The sequence below is a fragment of the Ictidomys tridecemlineatus genome, chromosome 13 (assembly GCF_052094955.1).
Source record: "Ictidomys tridecemlineatus isolate mIctTri1 chromosome 13, mIctTri1.hap1, whole genome shotgun sequence".
Classification (NCBI taxonomy): Eukaryota; Metazoa; Chordata; class Mammalia; order Rodentia; family Sciuridae; genus Ictidomys; species Ictidomys tridecemlineatus.
In genome coordinates this window covers 94150810-94168993 of record NC_135489.1, presented here as the reverse complement: position 1 = coordinate 94168993, position 18184 = coordinate 94150810, and the positions used below count along the sequence as shown (strand labels likewise).

Here is an 18184-nt window from a genome sequence, read left to right as displayed (position 1 = left end):
ACAGGAAAGACGGAGAAAGAGACTGTGGGTGCCTGTAGGTAGCAGAAACCCCCTTGCTAGGTGAGAACCCACAGCAGCTCCCGCTGGCACAGCCCCGGTCAAATGATTCCCCTAATTCTGAGTGTACCAGCAAGCCCCATCTCTCACTTCCTTACTTAGATAAATCCTAACATCTTGTGAGTTAGGCTGAGTATTTTGATCTGATCCAAGAACACTAACTTAGTTCTAGCTTTGTCTTGGGAAGATTTCAGATTAAAGTTCTAGGTGCCAAGAAGAAACACAGATGCCTTAGAACAATAGTCCAAGTCATTTCTCTTATGCATTTCACCATGATTTTGGCAGAGATTTGCACATAGTCAATCCTCCATAATTACCCATTAAGATGATGGCTGTCAGTGTTTAAAATCCCCCTGACATAGGGTAGATATCAAAGTGGACAAGTTAGTGCTTGCCTTGTCAGAAACCAGTGTGTGGTGTTGTTGAACAGTCAGCCATGTTGAAGATAGCTGTCCTTCAGCCCAGATTGGAATTTTAATGAGCTTTTAAGGAAAAATCAGAGGTTTCTCAAAGAGGAATATTGCGTAAATTAATTCAATTTGATCTCTCTGGCTCTAAGGAGCTCTTTCTTTTAACTTTATTTTTAACAGGTAGTTTGCATTGGGTCAGTGGCAGAACTTGAAGAACTGTCAGGAGCAAAAATCTCGGATCTCCACAGAGAGAGGTCAGTTTCTCAATGATTAATTCACTTCAGTCCTGTCACCTCCTACTGAGACATGATACCTAGCAAATTACATAGCTGCACATGGCAAGCGCTAGTTTGTGAATCACTATTGATGACTTGCATAGGATTAAGGTAATATGTCCTCCCTCCCCAGTTGAAACACCAGGTGACAATAATGTGTGGTACTCTCAAAAGCCTTTGAGAATGGCTGACATTTCTGTTTACAAATGCATTTTCATTTATGCTTCGCTTAACTATGGGATATGTTCTGAGAAATGCATCCCTAGACGATTCTTTTTTTGTATGAACACCCATTTTGGAGTGTTCTTGCGCAAACCCAGATGGCATAGATGACTCGCTTGACATGGCCTCTTGATGCAACCAAGAAACATGGTAAACACAAGATGTAGGTGGGTACTGTTAGTATAATAGCCATACTGTTTTGACAGTTTCGTTTTGGTTTTTTTCCTTCCATACTGGGAATTAAGGCCAGGGCTTCACATGTGCTAGGTAACTACCCCTACCACTGAGGTATATCACCAGCTCTTTTTTTAAGTTTCATTTTTGTGACAGGGTCTCACTAAGTTGTCCAGACTGACTTTGAAATTTTAAATTTTGGTCATTCTGCCACAGCCTCCCAAGTAGCTGGGATTAAGGCTTCATTAACTTTTTTTTTCCATGAGTAGAAGTACACTCTGACAATGAGAAGGCCAAGCAAGGTGGTGGCCCACCTGAAATCCTAGTGACTTGAGAGGCTGAGACAAGAAGATCAGAAATTCAAGGCCAGTCTGGGCAATTTAGCAACACCCTGTCTCAAAACGAAAACTGGCTGGAGGTGCAGCTCAGTGGCAGAGTGCTCCTGGACTCAATCCCCATTACCACACACACAAAAAAATAAGTAAATGCATAAACCAGTTACATCATTTGTTACCATGTTATGTGCTGTACTTAATTATATGTGCTATACTTAATTATATGTGCTATACTTTTATTACTTTTATACATCTTATAGCACACTGGTTTGTTCACACCACTATCACCACAAACACATGAATAATCCGTTTACTCAGCGTCGGGACCATTACTGAGTGAGAGGAATTCTTCAGCTCCCTTATAGTTGCATGGGACCACCATTGTATATGCCTTGTTGTACAACCTGTGAATAATATCGTATTGGGGCTCTGTGTTTATTACTGGCAGTTAAACTGCAAGTTCTGTTGTGCATAAAATGAGAAGTACTGCTTTTCTGTGTACTAGCATTGACCACCTGACCATTCCATCACGCTGTGGGAAAGGATCACTGAGGCGCGTGTCTGAGGTATTTGACTGCTGGTTCGAAAGTGGCAGCATGCCCTATGCTCAGGTTCATTATCCTTTTGAAAACAAGAGGGAGTTTGAAGATGCTTTTCCTGCAGACTTCATTGCCGAAGGCATAGACCAAACCAGAGGATGGTATGCCCTTTCTTGCTTTAAATGTTTTCTTGATTTTATTGAGTACCTACCATGTGTCATTGGGTGCTGACTAGGGCCATGGCAAACAAGACAGCCTGTGTTCCTGCTTTCTGTCCTTTCTACCCACTATGAATACTAAAATGCTTTTCAACTAGGATATTCTTTCACTGAAATAGAACTATGGTATTATAATTTGAATTATTTCACTAACATTTTTGCATTTATCTATATGTTAAGTTGGAAGTTTAAGTCATACAAAACAATATGTGTTCTTAACTTTTTTATATTATTTACTCAAATGTTTAATGAGTATTTACAAGATTATAGGTTGGGTGCTCAATAGTGGGGAGGTAGTCATGTGCATGGGTAAAAATTCTAGCCTTATCAATTAACATTTTAAAGAAAATCCAAATTTTAAAATACACAAGGGAGGAGGATTTGGGAATTGGGTTTTGTCTTGTGCCCTATTAAGCAATACGCTCATCCCCTTAATTGGAAAAAAGTGAGTTGCCTTCTTTTTTGGATAGGATTTGCTGGCCCATGTGCTAATTATAGTTTCATTAATAATGTTTCTACAGGAATGTATTTAAGGAATTTTTGTCATTTTCTGCTCTTGCAGTTTTTGTTAATCATTGAATTCAAACCTTAGTGTATTCAATGTGTCATTTTAATATTCTAATCAATTTATCTATAGGAACAGCTATCAGAAACAAATTCCTATTGTGGGGAGGGCCAGATGACTTCCCATTGAGCTTGTTTCTCTCAAAAATAGTGAAGTCTAGCAGCTATTTAAGTCTTTGTGTGGATCCCATATGCCCACTGTCCCTTTCCACAGATCATGGCTGCTTCCTGGGTACCAGCAGTCCTCTTAGCCTTTTTTTGGGGAACTGAAAGGGCTATCTGGGTTGGTATTTATACTAGAATGGGGGTCTGCTCTTCTCATTAGTTATGTTCCCTCATGTTCCTAGAGTACAGGGTTAGGTCAGGTGATAGGAGAGCATTACCCCTGGAATAGTAGGAACATGTCAGGGTGGCATGTAAGCATCACCCAGGGCAGTGGCAGGAATGTGAGAGTTCTCACAAGGAACAGGCTAGGGAGCTATGCATTAATGGGATGCATAACATCTGACAAAATAGAAGCATTTGCTAGATTCTGAAGTCTGCCTTTTGACCATTTGTATGAGTGCTTTTTTTTTACTTTGTCATCACATTATTTGTCCTGTATGATTTTTTCTTGTTTCACCAGGTGTTTCAGGTGGTGCTGAGGGAACCCTGTGCTGCCTTTATAGTTGGTTATACTGGCTCCCTATTGGGGAGTTGGGGTAGCAGAGGGAGGACCAGGACATTGATGGAGGCTTTTATTTCTTTGCAAGCCAGAGGCTCTAATTTGATTGATCTCTGGTGGGTTCCATGCATCTGTTTATTTTTAAACCCTTCCTTCATGGTTATGATGTGTAACTAGAATTAAGAACCTTTGGTTTGTATGATTATCAAGAAGTATACTGTATCAAAAATAGAAATGCAATCCGGTGAGTAAATGTATTTTTTCCTGTGCTTGGATTCCTTCTCTGTTCTTACCGAATTGTTGGGGTTTTGTTGTTTTTTTTCTTCAGGTTTTACACCCTACTGGTGCTGGCCACAGCCCTCTTTGGACAACCACCTTTCAAGAATGTGATTGTGAACGGTCTTGTCCTGGCAAGGCAGGTGCACTCTTCTATGTAGTGACTAGTTCAGTCCTAAAATGTGGGGTTTTGTTAACCTCTGTTTAACTTACAAGGAAGCTCTCTGGGGCTCTAGAACCCACAAGTTCTAAGACCCAAGCTAGTGAGAGCCACACCAGGCTCCACTCTGCCTCCCACTGAGTATTATTTCCAATTTTTGACTGTTATAGGACACTCTTATTTTTCCTTTGCTTCTATTACCTCTACTCGTTGAGAATAAAAATAAATAAAATAATATAGAGGTATGGCTGTGAGGAGGAAGATCTAACATCTAATCTATCTGTGTCCTTACCCTGTGTACATCAACATGTCCTCAAGCTGTCAATTTTCAGAACTATTTCACATGGCTCCTGTAATTATCTCCTTTCAATGATGAAGAAATTTACAGCACAGAAAAGTAACTTGCTGAAGGGCTTAGCAAATGAGTGCTAAATTCATGTCTTGAATTCTGAACTCGGGGCTTCACGTATTAAGCATATGTTCTTTTGAGCTGCAGCCCCAGACCTGCTTTTCTTTCCTCCCTCACTGAAAATGTTATTGACATTGTTATAAGTTTGCATGCATGAAGATGTCAAAAAGTATGTTTACATTTGGTTACATTTGGAAATCATAGTCTAATAATAAATATCATAACCAGGAGGCTGACATATGTAGTCCACTGATATTATTCACATTTCTCCTGTTTTAGATATACTCGTTTGCTTATGTGTATTTACTAGACCACAACTTTCTCACATATGTAGGTTTCTCTGTCCACACACACAGTCATAATAATGAATGATTTCAACACCACAAGGTTTTCTCCTATTGCCCTTTATAATTACACTCACTCTCCAACCTTCCGCCCTCATTCCCAATCCCTGGCAACCACTAGTCTAGGTAGTATATGATTCTGATAGAGGTATATATCAAAAGTTCATTCATTTCCATTGATGAATAGTGTTCCATAGTATGGGTGTATCATAGTTTATTTAACCTTCCACCCCTTGAAAGACATCTGGATGTTTCACTGTTTGCTGGTGTGAATAAAGCTGTTGTGAACATTCTTGTAGTATTTTTATGTAACTATAATTCTTTATTTCTCTGGGATAAATGCAAAGATGTCTTCCTTCTCTAGTCAGCCTGATGGCTCCCCATGGTATTCAGAAATTGTTTACAACCGTAGGTATGTCTTAATGCTGGCTTGCATCTAAATTATTTACGCCTTCCATTTACATTTGTGCATTCCTAGTTGCAGATAATCTATATACATGTGTAAAATTCAGCTGTGTGGTTTACTTGTTTAATTGTCATCTACTTTTTGCTTTACAAGTGATGGCCAGAAAATGAGCAAAAGAAAAAAGAATTATCCTGATCCTGTTTCAATTATCGAGAAGTATGGTGCTGATGCGCTCAGGTACAAAGCAGTGCTTCATCTTGAGTGTGTGTGTCATTTTTATGTTGGCATTTCTCATCCTCTTAATTACAGTTCTTAAGTTTTTAGTTTGTAATTATGCTTTTTAACATGGATTTGTTATATGGAAAGTTACATTAGTGTGGTTGTTGATTTTAAGGCCTAAAAACAGTCTTCTATATAATAAAATCATTTTCAAACCTAGAGATTTTTTTTTGAGGAAAAGGATCTGCTTTGGATTTTATGAGCTATCCAGGGCCTCCCCGAGACTAGTTGCAGGTTGCCTATGACTCACATTCTTTCTAGTTTCCGTGTCTTGTTGTATTAGGATTTTTTTTTTTTTACCATTTATTTTAATTTCACACCATATGAGTAAGAGCAAATAAATCAATATTAAAGAAGTTTTAGAGAAATTTGAGCCACTGTTTGAAATGTTCATAATCATGAAATCACATGGTATTCAAGTTGAAAAGACCGAAGGTCTCATTCAGCAGCCCCATGTCATAGAGAAGACCCAAGCCCTGGAGCAGTGAGAAGGGCTATCCTTCAACTCATTTATCTGTCGGACTTGCCCTTGGTGCATCCACTATTTAGGCTAAGTAACTATAGCGTGGGCTATCCTGTAGGGTGATTGATATTCCTAATTTCTGCCACCCAAATGCCACACTCTGCTCTTTGTAAAGGCTACTACTCTCTCTGAACTCCTGTGTCCACATGCATTGGAGGTGTGGGCAGTGTCCATGGGAGACAAGAAGTGGCTCTTGTTGAGGATCAGGCAACCTTCCTCTTATTCTGAATGCAGTGCCATATTTTGGTGTGGGGTCACAAATGGGTAACCCCTTTATAACAAAACAAAAGGCTTTTTGACTTTTAAATTGATCATATGTAACTTACCCATGTGAATTTTCTGCCTTTTCCAGATTATATCTGATTAATTCCCCTGTGGTGAGAGCAGAAAACCTCCGCTTTAAGGAGGAGGGCGTGCGGGACGTCCTTAAGGATGTGCTGCTCCCGTGGTACAACGCATACCGCTTCTTCATCCAGAATATCTTGAGGCTCCAGAAGGTACAGGCCATAGTAGGCCGCACATGTGCTAAGCCACATGTGTGTGGCCACTTTGTTGTACTCTCTGATGTTGGGGACAGCAAAGAGCCATGAGGAGGCCATGCACGAAGGTGCAGTAGTTGTCCAGGGTCTTCTGTGCGTCATGGGCCTCACCTGTAGAAGGGTAGGGTATGTTTGTTTTATCAGCAGATAAAACAAACATACCCTACCAGGGACATCATGTTTAGTGAGGTCACATTATCTCTGCTCTTGTTACCCTGGTGCTGCTGCTGCCTGAACCAAAGTGGGCAGGGAATTCAGTTTGTGGAGCAGGGACAGGTGAAATGGGCTTTTAGAATCAAGGAAGATTTGGACAATGCAAAAAGCAGAGAGGAATAGAGTATTCTGGGTAAGGTCATCAGCCTAGGAATGCAAATAGTTCCCAGTACTAGGTTTCAGTTTGTAGATAATCCTGTATTCTGTCCCAGAAAGTTTTATTGTCCTTCTTCCCTTCCATTGATTGATTGAACTCAAGTTCACTTAAGCACTGAGGTACATACCCAGCCCTTTTTTATATTTTTTTTAGAGATAAGGTCTCACTGAGTTTCTTAGGATCTCACTAATTTGCTGAGGCTAGCTTTGAACTTGCGATCCTCCTGCCTCAGCCTCCCAATGTGCTGAGATTACAGGCATGTACCACCCCACCCAGCTCCTTCCTTGGATTTTAAAGTATTTAAACCATATACAAGATTTGCAAATATGTCTCAATTCAGAATCACTCTTCAGTGCAGAGCAGTAGTTTTTTCCCTAAATTCTCTTAACTTCGCTCAGAAAACAATTATTGCCAGGCACCATCACACACACCCATAATCCCAGCAATTTATCAAGGCCCTATCTTAAAATATTAAAAGGGATGAGGTTGTTTCTCAGTGATCAGTCACCCCTAAGGTCAGTACCCAGTACCAAAAAATAATAGTAAGAAGGAATTGAAAACTTTATGTCCCAAGTTAATGTGTATATGGATAATATTGCTGAATGTCAGAAAATTAGATTGCCTGTTAATAATTTGAGTTGCTGCTCTTTCTGTTTTAGTTATTTTTGAGTTTATTTTTCTGTAGTAAGTTACTTCCCTTCTGTTATGTGAATGTCTCATTAATTGTCCTCAGGAAGAAGAAATGGAGTTCCTCTACAATGAGAGCACTGTCAGAGAAAGCCCCAATATCACAGACCGGTGGATTCTGTCCTTCATGCAGTCACTTGTGGGCTTCTTTGAGACCGAAATGGCAGGTGAGTCTCTCCTGGTCTGTCCTCTTATGATTAAGGACTGTTTATGTGTGTCATTTCATTATTTAATCGCTTTTCTTTGAAAAAAAAATAGAGGAAATTTTGAGAGATAACAGAATGAACAGACAGCAAATAAGTATTTCTTCTAATCCCCAAATATAATTTTGTTACAGCTTGTTGATTATAGAAAGGTTTTTGTTTCCAAGCCCTTAAGAATTCTGTCTGAGGGGTGTCCAGGTGGCCTCACTCCTCCACAGTGTAATAGGCTTTGGAGCTGGATAGCTATGAGTTCAGACCCCAGCTCTACCACTTGCTACATCTCCAGGGGCTTGCCTCAAGTCTCTCGGCCTAGATTTTCTTATCTGCAAAATGCCTGGTAGAATTATAATAAGGCTAAATAGAGATGATTCGCATAAGTTGACTGGCAGAAATAGGTATTTGATAAGTAATACTTATTATAATGCATTTTTTAAAAAATTTTAGGTCTGTTTTCCTAAATAAACACCAGTGAGTTTAGTTTTAGAGAGAGGTGGGGAAAGTGGGTTATATTGACTTCCTTAGGGTTTGAGAATGGTAAAATCATAGATCCAGTGAAAAATTCTAGAAACTATTGACTGGTGCATCTCAGTTTAGAAAGTGGGCAGGCAGATGCCCCAGGTCACAGTGGAGGCAAGAGAGACCAGAGGTTGACCTACCTTCTCTGCACCCTGTTAGGCAGGTACAGCTGGACAGAGTAGACCAGGGTCAGCATTAGCCTGGTCATCTGCACTGGGCTTTCCCTGGTTTAGTCATTACTGTTAAATTTGGCTTAAAAGGACTGTGTAGCTGCTGGGCAAATTGACATGATTGGAGTTGAAAATGAGTGATAGTCTGACTCCTGCCAGGAAAGGGCAGTGCTGAGAGCTTGCTCACACACAGCTGTCAACAAGTGGGTGGACAATGTGGGTATTGTGAGTGAGGCCTGCGCCACCTTTTAGCACCAGCTGCCATGACTTCCCATGAAGTTGGTCTGGAGAGCTTATACCCTGGCCAGAGCTCACTCTGCCTAGCAACTAGAGGTCTTGTGCAGGAATCCAGGTATCCACATAGAGACCAACTCATGACCCAGACTGTTCAGTTGAGATCCCAACTTTGCTGGCCTGCCTCCTCTGTGCCCAAGAGGTCTCTTTTTCCACTACACCTTTGGCTTTCTTTCCTTGACTATCTGAATCTCTAGAAAGCCTGTTCTGTTTTTATCATAGCCTTTGTCAGAATTTCTCAACAGTGGCACTGTCAATAGTATGGGTTAGATTATTTGTTTTGGTGTGGGCTATGCTGTCCTCTATATCATTTTGGCAGCATCTCTAGATCCCCCCTCTAGATGCCAGTAGTATCCCTATCCCACAAATTAAGACAACCAAAGTGTCTTCCAGGCATTGTGAAATGTCCTCTGGACGTAAGAGGCATAGACCTTTAGAGCTTTCTGCTTATCGGGTTTTTAATTGAGGTGTGAAGTTGTACACTGGAAAGAAGCTGGACTGCGTTGGTGCTGTTACATTGTCCAACTCCATGCACACCATGCTTCCCAGAATGGTGTGTGCCTCGGACTGTGCCACATACACAGACTGGAGTTCAGTGTTTCCTACTGACCAGTGTGGGTTTGCATGTGGCTCAGGGTGCATTCCTGAACAGTTTGACTCTTATTTATTCTCAATAAATGAGCCACTTGTGGTTGCTTTGGTCTGATTCTTACTGTCTCTATAGTAAATGGAGTCCCTAGGTAGAGGGCTGCTTGTGCTTTATTGTGTACAGGCCTCATCTCATGAGGCTGGTAAAGGCCACCTGGCTGATTCTCTTACTTTTAGCTTATAGGCTTTACACTGTGGTGCCTCGCCTGGTCAAGTTTGTAGATGTTCTAACCAATTGGTATGTCAGAATGAACCGCAGAAGATTAAAGGTAGGTGCTGGTGGGAAAAGCAAAAAGTGTGTGAAAGTTTAAGCGTTGGAAAAATGAGAACAAAGGGAAAATGAACATTGTCCAAAAGCCTCTGTTTTTGAAACTTTCTTTTCCTTTTACCTTGCATACTAATTGTATTGATTGCCATTTGGTAACAGAGACCTATAAGTTCTAAAAGTCATTCATGTTTTCACAATATAGATGTGGACATGTCCTATTGAGGAGAAAGTGGCCAGGCCATGCAGGATGGAACCGTGCAGACCTTAGAGTTCTGCAAGTACCGTCAGATATAACTGTGGTCTTAGGAGAGGCACCTCCTTGTTATAACCCTGGAGACGGTTATTTATCAAGTGTTTGTTGTGGATAAAACTCTTATATAGTTGTTGGTTTAGAATGAGTATAGCGTAAGCACTAGTCTCAGGATGCAGACCATTTGCAAAAGTCACGGTGGGACAATGTTGGAAGTGATAGTGTCCTCACTGCGGGCCAGGTGAATGCTCCTCCCACCCATCAGTCCTATTTTAAAATATATTAATAGTAAAAGCCTACAACATAACTAATTTCATTCTGGCTAAAATATATTAGAGAAAAATTCATATGGGTTTATAATTATATGTATTTACACATATCTATAAGGATATATACTAAAGTGTTTATAGTAGTTATGTCTGAGAAACTAAAATATAGTTGGATTTTCTTTCATCTTTTTTCTTTTCATATGGGGATTGAACCCAGAGGAGGTTAGGAGCTTTACCACTGAGCTCCATCCACAGCCCTTTTAATTTTTTATTTGGAGACTGGGTCTCGCTAAGTTGCTGTGGCCTGCCTCAAACTTGTGATCCTCCTGCTTCAGCCTCCTACTGCCGTCCTACCCGGCTCTTTTATTATTATCTTAATTTTTTCCTACAATGAATTAGACCACCATGGTGGATGACCCTCTGTGGCTGGTGGTTGTCACCATTTCTCCTTGTTCTACCTCGTGTCCTCTCTGCTATTTGCTCTTTGCTGTCTTCAGGTTGCCTCTTTTAATAAATGGTTTATTGGTAACCTTTTTTTTTTTTTAAGCAGTTTAATGTTTCTTTTTTATTCACTAGGGTGAAAATGGGATGGAGGATTGTGTCATGGCCCTGGAGACCTTGTTTAGTGTCCTGCTTTCTCTGTGCAGACTAATGGTGAGATGTTTGGCCAGTTCCTAAAACTGGCCTGTAGGTTGCATGTGGTGCCCTTCATTAGCTTGTATATGTTTGGTATAAAAGTCTTGAAAGAGCTTATCTCTAGTTCCTTATTCATATATTTTAAATAAGTGCTAAGAAATACTAGATTCTTATAGTCATTGGCAGTGCAGTACAGGTTAGAAATCTTGCATCTAGACTAAGATCTATAGTTGAAGATCATGTCTTAATATGGATTGCCATAATTATAACCAGGAGTTTCCTGAATTCATCTACCTGAACAAATACAACACAAACAACATTTTTAACTTACCATTGAGAGAAAAATGTGCAGGTAACTGGAATGTGTGTTTCTTCCAGTTCAAATATTAATTGAATATTATATAGTAAGAAGCCTTTGGTTTTAATTGCCTATATCCCGTTCTCCTACTCCAGTATAATTTTACAATCTCCCCATTCATTCTGTAACATTCACTGTAGGAGGATCTACTTTGTGCAAAGTCCTGCATGCCTAGTGCTTTCCATGTCTGACTTTATTTACCAGGATACTGCACAGCATGTGGTGTTTCCCCAATTATGGATGAGGTTTCAGTCCTCTGCATATTGACTTGACTGATTCTTGGTCACAGGCTCGTGATTTGATTTTTGTCTGTTTGTTTGACATATTGCAGAAATTTAGGGATATTTAAGGATATTTAGGGATATTTTAAGTTCTGCTGACTGTAGCCCTACTGCTGGGCTTCATAGATACAAGGTCCTTTCTGTTTCACAGAGTGTGCCCAAGTCTGCATAGTACCTTGTCATTCTGTAAAATGTTTAATTACTGTTTCTCACTGTGAGATCAGCTATTGTTATGTATATGAATGACATGATGTTTTGTGTCCTCATACAGGCCCCGTACACACCATTTCTCACTGAATTGATGTATCAGAATCTAAAGGTGCTGATTGACCCAGCTTCTGTCCAGGACAAGGACACCCTCAGCATTCACTACCTCATGTTGCCCCGTGTTCGGTAGGAACCAAATGCAGATAAACCTTTCCTAGGCCATAGGAAGAGGAGTGGCCAGAGCATGTGGCAGCCCAAGCTCCCAGGGAAGGAATGGAAAAGAGTAGGCAGTTCCCACCCAAGCTAATGTAAGTTGCTCTTCAAGCTGCAGAATGGGGCCCATTTCCATAAACAGTAGGAGAGGGATGCTGTATGTAGAACCCCTCTGTAGAACTGTGGCAGGTGGTATGTGGATACACTCCTAAGGACACCTGGGGAGCTCATTGTGTGCCCCCTAATGCAGTTCCAGGTGCCTTGCCAAAAGAGACTATCCCTTCTCTAGCCTGACCCTCTTCGTCACTTAAGTATGCCTATTTTGGATTTGTCCTTTTTAATTTCTTTCTTTTTTCTCCTTCTGTCAAACAGTGAGGAATTAATTGACAAGAAAACTGAGAGTGCAGTGTCTAGAATGCAGTCTGTGATTGAACTTGGACGAGTGATCCGAGACCGCAAAACTATTCCAATAAAGGTTTGATTTTTTTTTTTTTTTTTTTTTTACATTTTATGTGGGAATTGCTTTCTTTTTCTTTTCTTTTTTTTTTTTTTAATATTTATTTTTTAGTTCTAGGTGGACACGATATCTTTATTTTGTTTTTAGGTGGTGCCCAGTGCCTCAAGCACTGGGTTCTTAATATAGATAGCATTTAGCAATGGCAGAATTTCCCCCCCTTTTCTGCTTTTAGGGTGTGAATGGACGTAGATCAACCTAACTGGTCTGGAGCTTACAATTCAGATAAACATTTAACATTCCAGTTTCTTCCATTTAGAGGACTTTCTACTTAACAAACATTTTTCTCCTATTTCCTCTTAGTATCCTTTGAAAGAAATTGTGGTTATTCATCAGGATCCAGAAGCTCTTAATGATATCAAGTCTTTGGAGAAGTATATCCTTGAGGTAAGATAGATGAGTCATCTGTTTGGGATCCAAATAGTTTTTTGTTTTTTTGAGAATATAATTTTGATGAATATTCTTCCTTTTTTTTTTTGTAAATCATAACAAATATAAAGATTTATGAAATTTTACAGTTTCCATAGAATCATCTTGCTATGGACTTTTGTTTACATATCCTATTTCATGTAAATTTGTTTTCATTTCTCATATTTTTTTTTCTGGGTACTAAATATAGGAACTGAATGTTCGAAAAGTTACACTGTCTACAGATAAAAACAAGTATGGCGTTCGGCTAAGGGCAGAACCAGATCACATGGTCCTGGGGAAGCGTCTGAAAGGAGCCTTTAAAGCCGTGATGATGGCCATCAAGCAGCTGAACAATGAGGAGCTGGAGCAGTTCCAGAAGAGTGGTGGGTGTCCGCTCAGGTGGGGCTGCGTTTCCTTCATATCTTCAGGCCAGGGCATATTTCATATTCAGGCTTCTGTCGGAGTTTGACCTTCTCATGCTCTTCTTAAATAAAAACTTTTTCAAGTTCATAAGAAAAATTATTATAAATTATGTAAATCATTTCATAATTACGTAAATAATTCCAAAGATTTGGAAAGACAATAAAAATTACCCCTAGCCCACCACTCATCCCTGTAACTAATAGACAGGTAACTACTCGCTGTAGTTTAATATGTAGCCTCATAAGTGCTTGTGCACTGCTAAAATTCTGGCTTCTTTCCACCAGTTATATAGAATCACAGCCTTAATGGAGATCGCACTAAACTTTTAAATTTCTCATCTTTCACTTTTATGTATTTCAGTACTTGATGTACTTTGGCAGTTCTTTCCTACATTTTTAACTTTGTATTTTCAATTTATATTATCAACATATTACGTATTTGTATATGGAAATGGTATTTTAGTAGCTGTATAATTTTCCTTCATGTGCATACTTCATGTTACCATTCTTTGGTTTTGGTGCTTTAGGCCACTCACCATCACATTTTAGTCTATTCATAGTATGAATATTGTTGCAGTGAATACTTTTGCATGTATTTATTTTATAGAATTGATGTCTTTAGGTGAGATAACTAGATTGAAGTTACTGGATCAAATGGATTAGGTTACCAGGGAGCTCTACAAATCCCTCTGTGGTCTCGAAAACCATCCTTCCTTGTGAGAGAAAACAGCTTACTGGGGCTTCATGACTGGGGAATGGTGTTTCCCAGGAGCATCTGGAAGTTGTTTGTGGAGAGAAAAAGGACAATTTTTGGACGTGTCAGAACGAAGACTTGAAAAGAGTCAAAAGAAGAGGTTGCAGTGGTTTCAGAGGAAAGGGAATTAGCAGTGAGGTTTGGAGCTTCTTGTTAAGGAGAAATGGATAGAGCTCACCACTGTTCTACCCACGCTTCTGCAAAGATATCTACATTTTGATCTCTTATTTGTCAAATTTGGATTTGTTCATTCAACAAATATATTTTAAAGCCCAGTGTAGAGCTGAATATAAAGTGCTATGAAGGAAGAATATGGGGTAATGTGAGAAAATGTAGCCAGGAGGCCCTGTCAACTTATGGGGCTAGGGAAGGAAGCTCAGCTCATTATCCCCACCCCACTAAATAGTGTCTCAAGGTGCCCAGGAATTTGAAACCTTGCCATGATAATCGTACTCAGTCTGAATATGGCTGTTTGACATCCTTCAGCTACCCTGGGACACAAGTTATTTGTTATTAGGTCTACCTAAAATTGAAAATCATAAGCCTAAAGGTATTTGGAGTAGAGATTTAAGGACTCAGGAATAAGATGAGTAGGTATGGAAATTCTGGGACATGTCTCTTAAGATTCCTCAAATTTTTATAATTAATAAAACATAAAAGGTTAGCAGCTAAAACTTGAGTCACTCATTCCTAATTCAGCTCAGAATATTTAATTGGAAGATGCCGTTTCATTAGCCTTCTAAGTCCCTAGTCTAAGTCATTTGACCAAGTAACCAACACATCAGAAATTCCTAAAGTAAACCTTACTTGAAACTGAAAGCCTATCATTTCTAAACTGTAGTTTCTGGATGAAGTGTTCTGTCCTGATGGAAAGCAGAAGAGTTTTCAGAACGCAGGGACCTAAAGTAGAACTGGCAGCCTAGAGCTTGAAGCCCAGGAACATGACAAGAGAGCACAGGGGGCTTCCTTGAAGGTGGGACCACCATCAGCATCTTCCCATACTTTCTGCTGGCCCTGGACAGACCTGCTACAAGTTCTTCACACCGTCCATCTCATTTCACCCACACCACACCCTTCTAGCCACTCGTGAGTGGACTCTAAAGACTCATTTCACCATCTGCTCCTTGTTTAGATGGGAACTTGTTGTCTCATGGTGCACCCCTTTAGCTTTTGACCTGGAAGCTTATTAAAATGGACATTGGTGCTGACTTAACTGTCCTCAGGGCAACATAGAGTATTCTACAGATGTCACATTCATGGCTGCAGCAATGGTAGGAATCTGGGGTAGTAACATCTTCTCACGTCTGCAGCCTTATTGCTGTGAAATTTTCATCAAAATGGGCACAGTGTACTAGTAACCAGGCAGCTTAAAGAGGAGGAACTGATGGAGTCATCTTCTCCCTCAGGGAGCATTGTCGTGGAAGGCCATGAATTGCATGAAGAGGACATCCGTCTCATGTACACCTTTGACCAGGCCACAGGTGGGACTGCACAGTTTGAAGCTCACTCAGATGCTCAGGTATTTTTCTGTTTCCTACAAGGTTCTTTACAAAGAGATAAGAACATGAGAAAGTTATTCCTTTCCTGACTATGTTGACAGTTTATCTCAAGGTAAAATAAACCAGTTATTTACTTTAGATTGGCTCTATTAAACTTTTCTATGGTAGACCCTTGACATATGTTTGTTTAATGAATGCATGAATCAGTGTTTTGTAGTTATTACTTGTGAGAAATTCTTTTAAATGTTGGATTGCAGAAAAATAAACTCCGTGAGAAACAAGTCAGTCATGACACAAGAAAGGAAGCCAAATCTTTTGTTTTTAAAACAGATTATAGTGATACACATAAGAGTAGGATTCATTGTGGCATTTGTACATACATATAACATAATTTGGTCATTTTCATTCCCCGTCCCTCCCTTCCCCTCCCCTCCCTTCCCCTCCTCACTCCCTCCCCCTATTCTACTGGTCTCCCTTCAGTTTTTTTTGTTTTTGTTTTTGTTTTTTGAGAGAGAGAGAATTTTAATATTTATTTTTAGTTCTCGGTGCACACAACATCTTTGTTTATATGTGGTGCTGAGGATCGAACCCGGGCCGCACGCATGCCAGGAGAGCGTGCTACCTCTTGAGCCACATTCCCATCCCTCCCTTCAGTTTTCTTGAGCTCCCTCCCCACCGCCACCCCTCGGGCTTTTTCTTTCTTTTCTTTTTTTTTTATCGTCTCTAGTTTCCGATATGAGAGAAAATATATGACCCTTGGCTTTCTGAGTCTGGTTTATTTTGTTTAACAGTGCTCTCAAGCCAAGTCTTGATATCTGCCTGGAGAAGTTCTCAGGTGGAAGTAAGTTTGGAGAGGCCCTATAGTGGTCAGGTTGGAGGTCTTCAGGAACCTCTCCATGTAGAGAATGTATAGGCTGTTTCGGATTCAGGGTCAGTCCTTTTGTTAAGATTGAACAGAGTCCTGGAAAGTTTTTCCTACTTAAAGAAGTGTCATCTGTGATGCCTCTTAATTTCTTGATGTGGCACACATATTGTAGTAGGCTATATCCACTTCCACCTGTATCTCTGATCTTTTTGTGTATTAAGGCGGTTTGTGAATTTCTCTGATTGAGTTTACTCCAAGGGAAATGGATGATTCCCGATTTACAAGGACTTTTGTAGAGTATATTTCACCCTATAACGTGTTATGTAATCAAAGTAGTAGTGTCATTATTACTGCATATAACCAAAACCTTCAGAACAGATGTGATAGGAACCAAGGTTAGGAATAAGATGGCAGCTTAAATCAAGTCATATAAAAAGTATTGAAATCCGTTCTAGAATTCACGTTTTGAATCATACTGACAAACTAAAGGATCATCAGTGGTCACAGATCAAGAAAATTGCCTGGAGTTGGCTGCTTTGAGGCCTCAGTCCACTCATTTGTGGTATACAAAGTTTATTTTTCTGGGGGATGTCATGTTTGTTTATCTTAATTATTAGTAGACTTGATACTTGTTATTAGATGACCCAAATACAGAGTTTCATGAGGGACTTGTGAAAGAGGGTCTCATGTCATCTCCTGTGAGCAGCACCCTACAAAGAAATAAATGCTACATCTTTCTCCTGTGGTGAAGGATAGCTATTTACAAAGAAGTACCTGAATGGTGAAGGTACTGGATCAATTTTATTTCCTTTGCCCAGTAAAATGAGTAAATGGTATTGCATCATAGACTCCTGAGAATTCAGTTTTTACTTCTTTTTTTTTTTTTTTTTTTTGATGTTGCTGGGGATCAAACCCAGGTCCTTATTCATATAGGCAAGCACTCTACCTCTCAACTATAACCAAGAATTAGTTTTAAGTAACATTTTGCCGAGTTTGAAAGACGGGTTCTTCTTGATTGTCATGTTGTGCGCTGCTCCTTCTGCAGGCTTTGGTGCTCTTGGATGTCACCCCTGACCAATCAATGGTGGATGAGGGAATGGCTCGGGAAGTCATCAATCGCATCCAGAAACTTCGAAAGAAGGTCAGTTTGTCAGATCAAGGAGAAGCTGCCTGTGTTTGTTTTATGTTGGTTGTTAACAAGGACCAGCAAGGCATGTAATGTAAGTTAAGCTGATGGATTAATGGTAATGATTCATTAATCCGTTGTCTGTTAAGATTGTACTCTACAGGGAAAATAGGCCTCTTTTTCTACCTGCTTACACACTCTCAAGCTGGATATGGTTCTTTTTATTTCTTTGAACAAGAATTTTTAGCCAACCTATGCCCCTTACCATTCTTTTTCAATTTCATCGTGCTTCCACAAAATCACCTGGGACGATAGCTCTCTGGCTGGTGCAGAAAGTAACTAGAGATGACAGTGTCTCTGAGGAAGGCAGACCTGCAGGCAGTGTGGAGGGCTTCTTGCGCAGGGGAGAGATTTGGGGCCTGGACAGAGTGGGATGGTTTTTCCTCATTTGGGAACTGAGGAAGGCACAGAGCCCACTGCCTGCAGAGCAGAGGGGCCACCAAACCCAGTGAGAGAATGGGAAAACTCTTACCTCAAGGAGGTGTCGACATTTAGGAGTTCTCCTATATATCTTCCTCCCCAGGCCAGATGTCTGGGACCTGTGGGTCTCAGAGGAGTCATCCGGCAGATCACAGGAGTGTTTGTGCACACTTTCCCAGTTCAGAGCTTTTTGAGTGAGTTCTCAGTTGTTCCTTTGTTTCAATATTCATAGGGGGCTGATTGTACTAGGAAGACACCCATCCTATCTTCCCAAAGAATAAGCAGAGGACCACAAAGCCAGTCGTGTTCTTACAGTATAGCTCTTCCCAAGGACGCAGCCCTTGCTTCG

The 18184-nt window shown here is 40.2% G+C and overlaps 1 protein-coding gene across 3 annotated transcripts in view; it reads left to right on the top strand.

The window, feature by feature from the left end:
- Iars1 (isoleucyl-tRNA synthetase 1) overlaps positions 1-18184 on the top strand; it is a 59702-nt gene that overhangs the window by 26602 nt on the left and 14916 nt on the right. For all 3 annotated transcript variants that reach the window (XR_005727347.2, XM_005320861.4, XM_078030594.1), the window contains 14 exons: positions 648-721; positions 1979-2173; positions 3787-3873; positions 5207-5290; positions 6208-6352; positions 7498-7618; positions 9460-9551; positions 10646-10723; positions 11616-11737; positions 12137-12239; positions 12582-12665; positions 12898-13072; positions 15272-15384; positions 17275-17370. Coding sequence is in view for 2 of the 3 variants with exons in the window: in XM_005320861.4 (XP_005320918.2) it covers positions 648-721; positions 1979-2173; positions 3787-3873; positions 5207-5290; positions 6208-6352; positions 7498-7618; positions 9460-9551; positions 10646-10723; positions 11616-11737; positions 12137-12239; positions 12582-12665; positions 12898-13072; positions 15272-15384; positions 17275-17370 (1569 nt within the window). In the remaining variant the exon portion in view is untranslated. The remainder of the gene's footprint in view (positions 1-647; positions 722-1978; positions 2174-3786; positions 3874-5206; positions 5291-6207; positions 6353-7497; positions 7619-9459; positions 9552-10645; positions 10724-11615; positions 11738-12136; positions 12240-12581; positions 12666-12897; positions 13073-15271; positions 15385-17274; positions 17371-18184) is intronic.